The sequence below is a fragment of the Chrysochloris asiatica genome, unplaced genomic scaffold (genome assembly GCF_000296735.1).
Source record: "Chrysochloris asiatica unplaced genomic scaffold, ChrAsi1.0 scaffold00116, whole genome shotgun sequence".
Classification (NCBI taxonomy): Eukaryota; Metazoa; Chordata; class Mammalia; order Afrosoricida; family Chrysochloridae; genus Chrysochloris; species Chrysochloris asiatica.
Genome location: NW_006408634.1, coordinates 1601230 through 1607289, shown reverse-complemented (window position 1 = coordinate 1607289; position 6060 = coordinate 1601230). Strand labels below are relative to the sequence as shown.

General features: G+C 50.9%; 1 protein-coding gene across 1 annotated transcript in view; it reads left to right on the top strand.

Moving 5' to 3' along the window:
- Positions 1–679, top strand: part of TMEM190 (transmembrane protein 190) — a 1530-nt gene extending 851 nt beyond the window's left edge. The window contains exons 3-5 of the mRNA XM_006868099.1: positions 64–189; positions 263–347; positions 445–679. Of these exons, the coding sequence (XP_006868161.1) occupies positions 64–189; positions 263–347; positions 445–679 (446 nt within the window). The remainder of the gene's footprint in view (positions 1–63; positions 190–262; positions 348–444) is intronic.
- Positions 680–6060: the final 5381 nt, after the last annotated feature.

Sequence of the window (6060 nt, the reverse complement as noted above, 5' to 3'; positions counted from 1 at the left end):
GAGGGACTGGGGGTCAGGACTGCAGGATCTAAGGGAGGAGGGGCTGTACTGCCTTGCCCCCAGGTTGTGAGGGTGATGTGTGGGACCGGGAGAGCTGTGGGGGGCAGGCTGCTATGGAGAACCCCAACCTCTGCCTACGTCTCCGCTGCTGCTACCGGGACGGCATCTGCTACCACCAGCGGCCAGATGGTAAGACCCGGATGCCGGGGGTTGGGGGAGTGTCCGGCCTGGTGCAGGTCTGACCTCTGGCCGCACTGTCCAGAGACCATGCGTCGGAAGCACATGTGGGCACTGGGCTGGACGTGCGGTGGACTGCTGCTCCTCATCTCCACCATCTGCTTGTTCTGGTAAGTGGGGTTGGGATTGGGAGTGTGCCTGAGGCCCCAAACGTGTCGGGGAAGGGAAGGCTGAGCCGGTTCTCTTTGGTTTCCCCACTGCTCCCAGGTGGGCCAAGCGCCGGGACATTCTGCACCTGCCCAGCTTCCTGAAGGCTCAGTGCAACTTGTCCAGAACAGTCTCACTACTGTCTAAAGACAAGGTGCCCTCGGTGACCGAGAAGAAGACCCCGTCCGTGGGCAGCGTGCTCATGTCTCAGCCCCAGGACAGTCTACTGGACATGTCCGGGGCAACTGAGGGTGAAGGGGAGGGAGAAGAGGGCGAGGATGAGGAGGAAGATTAGGAGCGCCCAGGGGGAGCCTGCAATAGAGATGATATCGCTTATGGACACCTGGCCTCTTTTCTGGGAGCCACGGAGACCAGGCAACCTCCTTTCCTAAGGCATGGGTGTATACGTTTGTGTGAACTTGTGCATGTATGCAGACACACGTGCTAGAGGGTTGGGGGAGCTGAGCCTGGGCTGTGAGCATGATTGGTAGGGGGTGTCCTAGGCGGAATGGGGGTTCAGACTGTGGGCATGATGGGGTGTGGGCTAGTAGAGGTGTTGTTCTAGGTGAATGGGGGAATCCTGGGCTGCAGTCATGGGGGCATCTGGAATGAAGGTGTTTTGGAATGAGGAAAGTTTGGGGAGAAGTTGGAGGATCTGATCTTAGGGAGACCTGAACTGAATAGGAGGCCTAGGTTGTGATTATGAAGTATCAAGTTTAACAGGAACCTGGGGTGAGTTGGGGGACCTCAGGCTATAATTTGGGGGTGGGTCTGAGGCGGGTCTGGAATGAGGGAAGTTTGGGGGTAAGTTGAAGGATTTGAGTTGGGAGACCAGGGCTGTGGTCCTAAAGAATGGAGTTTAATGGAGACCGGGGCATTCTGGGCTGAGAAGACTCTGGAATGAGTCTTGGGGGGAATCGGGGCTGCTGGAGTGGGAGGGTGTGGTCTGAGGGCAGGTGGGTTGCAAGGTGCCTGCACTGGGGTGAACTGTGGTGGCCATAGAAATGGACCATCCAGCTGTCTTGCTATGGAGATCACAGTTGACCCACGGCCTTACTGTCCACCCTGGAAGCACCCAGCTCCCTGCAGTTGCTCCCAGGACAGTGGGCGCCCCCAACAGATGACTTCCGCTCCTAGATTCCCCATTGGCTGGATGCAAATTTTCTTGGAACTATACCATAGCTGAAGACTTGTCCTGCTTGATCCTCCATCCACCATCCATCCATCCACCATCCATTCACCATCCATCCATCCACCATCCATCCATCCACCATCCATCCATCCTTCCATCCATCCACCCATCCATCCACCATCCATCCATCCTCCATCCATCCATCCACCATCCATCCATCCACCATCCATCTATCCCTTCATCCACCATCCATCCATCCATCCACTATCCCTCCATCCATCCATCCATCCACCATCCATCCACCCATCCATCCACTCATCCATCCATCCATCCACCATCCATCCACTCATCCATCCATCCATTCACCCATCCATCCACTCATCCATCCATCCATCCTCCATCCACCCATCCATCGACCATCCATCCACCCATCCAACCATTCATCCATCCATCCATCCACCATCCATCTACCCATCCATCCACCATCCATCCATCCATCTACCACCCATCCAATCCATCCATCCATCCTTCTCTCCGTCTTCAGGACAGAGACCTCTATGGAAGTCTGGAGGGGCCCTCCAGCGTAGTCTCCCATTACTGTCTCCCTAGTAAACATCTTGTAAGTCCTAGCCCATCTTGGGGTCTGCCCTTCATAGGACCCAAATAAGCACAGGGAGCTTGGGGCTGAGGGGATGGATCTGGGTACAGTCCCTCGTCCCTGTCCCCCTATGTGAAAGATATGCATGAAGCTGGACTCCCACATCCCCAGAAGGAAGCAATCAACCACTCCACCCAGCCCTAGGCATGACAGACAGACAGATGGACAGACAGAGGGCCAACAGGCAGAGTCCTTTATCCTGGTGTGGAGCAGAGGAGAAATAACCGGATGTCCTGGTGATCCAACAGTCTTGGAGGCTGCTGCTCATCTCAGATCAGTCCTGACAGATGGGGCTGTAGGGTGGTCTGCAGGAGGGAGGGTGGGGTCAGTGAGTACTCAGGACAGGCTGCATCCCTGTGGTCTCCCAGCCTAAGCCCAGGGGTCAGGGACCAGCAGAAGGGAGCCCTGCTCTTCTCTGCCCATGCCCACACTGTTTGCTCTTTTCTTCATTCCCCCTCCCCTGTCCTGAATGCACCTCTTCAACTCATTGGAACCTAGTGGGACAAGGTGGGGGGTGGGAGACAGGGAGAGAAACAGGGAGGGAGATGGAGAAACAGTGGAGTATGTGGAGGGAAAGACTGAGCTACAGAGAGACAGACAGGAAGACTGGGAGAAGCAGGGAGACTGGAAGAGACAGGCAGAGAGAAAGAAGACATAGAAGGGAGAGAGACCAAATGATGGAAGTGCTTCAGCCATCAATTCAACTAATTCTTGTCCCCATGTGGGAAGGGAGCCCTCTGCTACTCTTGTCTTTCCTGTGCTGGGATGGTTGCACTCAAGTCAGCTTGAGCTAAGTCTTGGAGGGTATGTACAGCAGTGGAGGCCAACCCAGTTGTTAGACTTTTGGGGCAATGTAAAGGATTTCCATGGATAACTATATCTAGAGTGGTTCTTTTTGTTTCACATGCCAAATGCTGTGTTAGATGAAGCTTCACCTATGCACACAGTGGTCCCTACTTTCTTAAATGGGGTTACTTGTCTGAACCACACAACACAGAGTGACCTCATGTCTCCCCAAGAATGGTCTACAACTAGTGTTGTACTGAATGCAGGAGAGAGAAGTGAATTCATCATGTTTAGAGGAAGTCTTAGGATGTTAGTTTCATTCTCACAGAATCCTCATTTGAGAAACACATTCAGTTACCAATTCATCTAGTATCATCCATCCACTCATCAATGAATCAATAAATCTAGTCATACATCCACCTCGCTGCCCAATCTATCCATTCCCCCATCCACTAGTTAACACATATCCATCAACCAACCCATCTGTTCACCATTCACCCATTCATATCGATCATCAAACCCATCTACTCTCCCATCTACCACCCATCTATCCACTCACCAACCAATTCATTCATTCATACTTCTGTTCACCCCATTCACCCAATCCATGCATTCAATCAATCAACCAACCCATCCATCAACCTATTTATCCATCCATCCATTTATTCATCCAACCAACCATCTACCATCCATCCTCCCAATCCATCCATCCATCCCCATCTACTCATATTTACCAGTCTATTCACTCATCCACCCATTCATCCATCCATGCCCCGTCCATCTACCCCAATCATCAACCTCTCACATCCCAAGTTCACACATCTTTCTGGGCAATGCTAGGAGAAAGAGAGTGAGATTCCCTGTCAGGTGGGGGAGACAGTACCAACACAACACACAGTGACACAAGCATATAATAGAGGTAACTCAGACAATAATACGGGTAGCTCAGAGAAGGGAAGGGAAGCTGAGTTGGACCTTGAAAACCATGTGGGAAGTTTTCTGTGTGCATTGAGACAGAAAGGTCATTCCTGGTTTAGAGACGCGCATGGGCAGAGGCTAAATGCTATGAGAGATCCTGGGAGTCTGTGGACTGAGAGGTCATAACATCTGCAGAAGGGCTATCTTGTGGGGGACCCACGTGTGGCTTGGATTTCCCCCAGAGGGCAATGGAGAGCCATAGCAGGGCTCTGAGCAGACAATAGCAAACTGGAGAGTGTATAAGGTTAAGTAAAAAAAGTATTAGTATTCAAGTTCCAGTTTATATATATATATATATATATATAGGCTTATTCCAAACAAAATATGTTTAACCATATCTCTACAGTCAGTGGGTGACTTCAGACAAGTTGTCTCAGTAATGCAATAGTCTTCGTTTTCTTAGGGTGTCTTGGGGGGAAAAAAGTAAAGGTCCCAAACAGTGGACTTCCAAGGGGATCTACTGGGCCAGTTAAATTCAAGACAGAGGTCAGCTCCGAAGGTTATGGTGACTGGTTTTTGGGATTCCCAAGGGGTCATCTTGATAGATTTTCTTGAAGGGAGTAGGACGGTCACAAGGATTTGTTAGGACAAAGTTTTAAGAAAATGGTAAACTGAATTGGTGAGAAAAGGTTGTGCCAAGGAATGTTTTTCCATCACGAGAATGAAATCTGTTCATCCTTCTAGGGTAGTGAGGGCTGTCCACGAGAATGTCGATGGGAAACCTTACTCCATCCACCCTACAGCCTTGATTTTGCCCCTTTAGATTTCTTCTTGTCCTCCAAATCAAAGAACTTGAAAAGGAACACAATTTGAGTTCCCGGAGGATACAGAAATAACGACTCTAGATACAGTTATCTATGGAACTCCTTTACTTTATCCCCAAAGTCTAAAAGCTGCTGTTTTGATGCGGTGTACGTAGAAGAGTGCAGAATTCTGTGCAGAAGGTTAGAGAGATGGAAACATCACGTTCAGAAGCGTATAGACACAGACGGAGGATGTACGGAGAAACAATAGCTCCCTTTTAGTTATTTTTGCTTAGTAAAGGTTTCCATGATTTGATAGTTAGTAGAGGGGCACAGCCTCGGAAACCCTGTACAGCCTCGGAACCGACTCCACGGCACATAACCACCACCTACCACCAGAGGGTCCCTGAAAAAGAGGAAGACCCTCAATGAGATGGATTGACACAGTGGCAGCAGCAGTGGGCTCAAATTTAACAATTGTGCGAATGGTGTAGAACTGGGCAGTATTTAATCCTGTTGTGCAGAGGGTCGCTATGAGTCAGAGCCGGCCCAATGGTACCTAACAAGATGATGTTGCAGCAGTACATTTTGACTCACCCTGGTATCTTTAGGAAAGGAGATAGAAGGTGGAGGAAAGAAAGAATAAGACAGAAGGGAGGAGGCTTAGTGGTGAACCTTCCCTGGATGTCTGTCTTCGTTGTTGTCCCTCTTTCCTGGCTTTCTTGGCACAACTCCTCTAGCTCTAAGCAGCATGGCCTTAGGCAAGAAGTAGTGCCTTTCTGGGCCTCAGTGTCTTGCACTGTCGGATGGGGATGGAATAATTGCAATGGCCCATAGATTCAGTTACCCTGAGCAGGTTTAACAGCCTGGTGTGTCTGGCAGCAGGGCTGACTGGGACTCTCTCTGCTTTATCTGACGTGGGGCTGGGGGACCCAGACTCCTCTGTGTCTCTCAAGGCTGCACCTCCCCTTGCTGCCTCGGACTCTCCCAGTCTCCACCCTTCTGGGTCTCTGTTTCACTTCTTCCTGGCTTGGTCCAGGTCTGTGAGTCCCTGCTGTCTCACTCCTTCTCTAGCTCTTCCACAGATCTCTCCAGCTCTCCCAAAGTCTCCTCTGTCTTTTCCTGCTGTCTGTATTTCTCCATCTCCCCCTGCTGTCTCTCCTTCTTCCTCTATGCCTCTCCCTGCCATCTCTGTCTCTCTTCAATGTCTCTCGGTCTCCCCCAGTGTCTCTGTGTCTCTCTCCAATGTCTCTTCATCTCTCCCAATGTCTGTATGTCTGTCTCCAAAGTCTCTCCATCTCTCCCGGCCATCTCTGTCTCTCCCTGCAAAGTTCCCCTGCGCTCCATGACTCTCCCACCTTCCCGGGCCCTCACCTGGC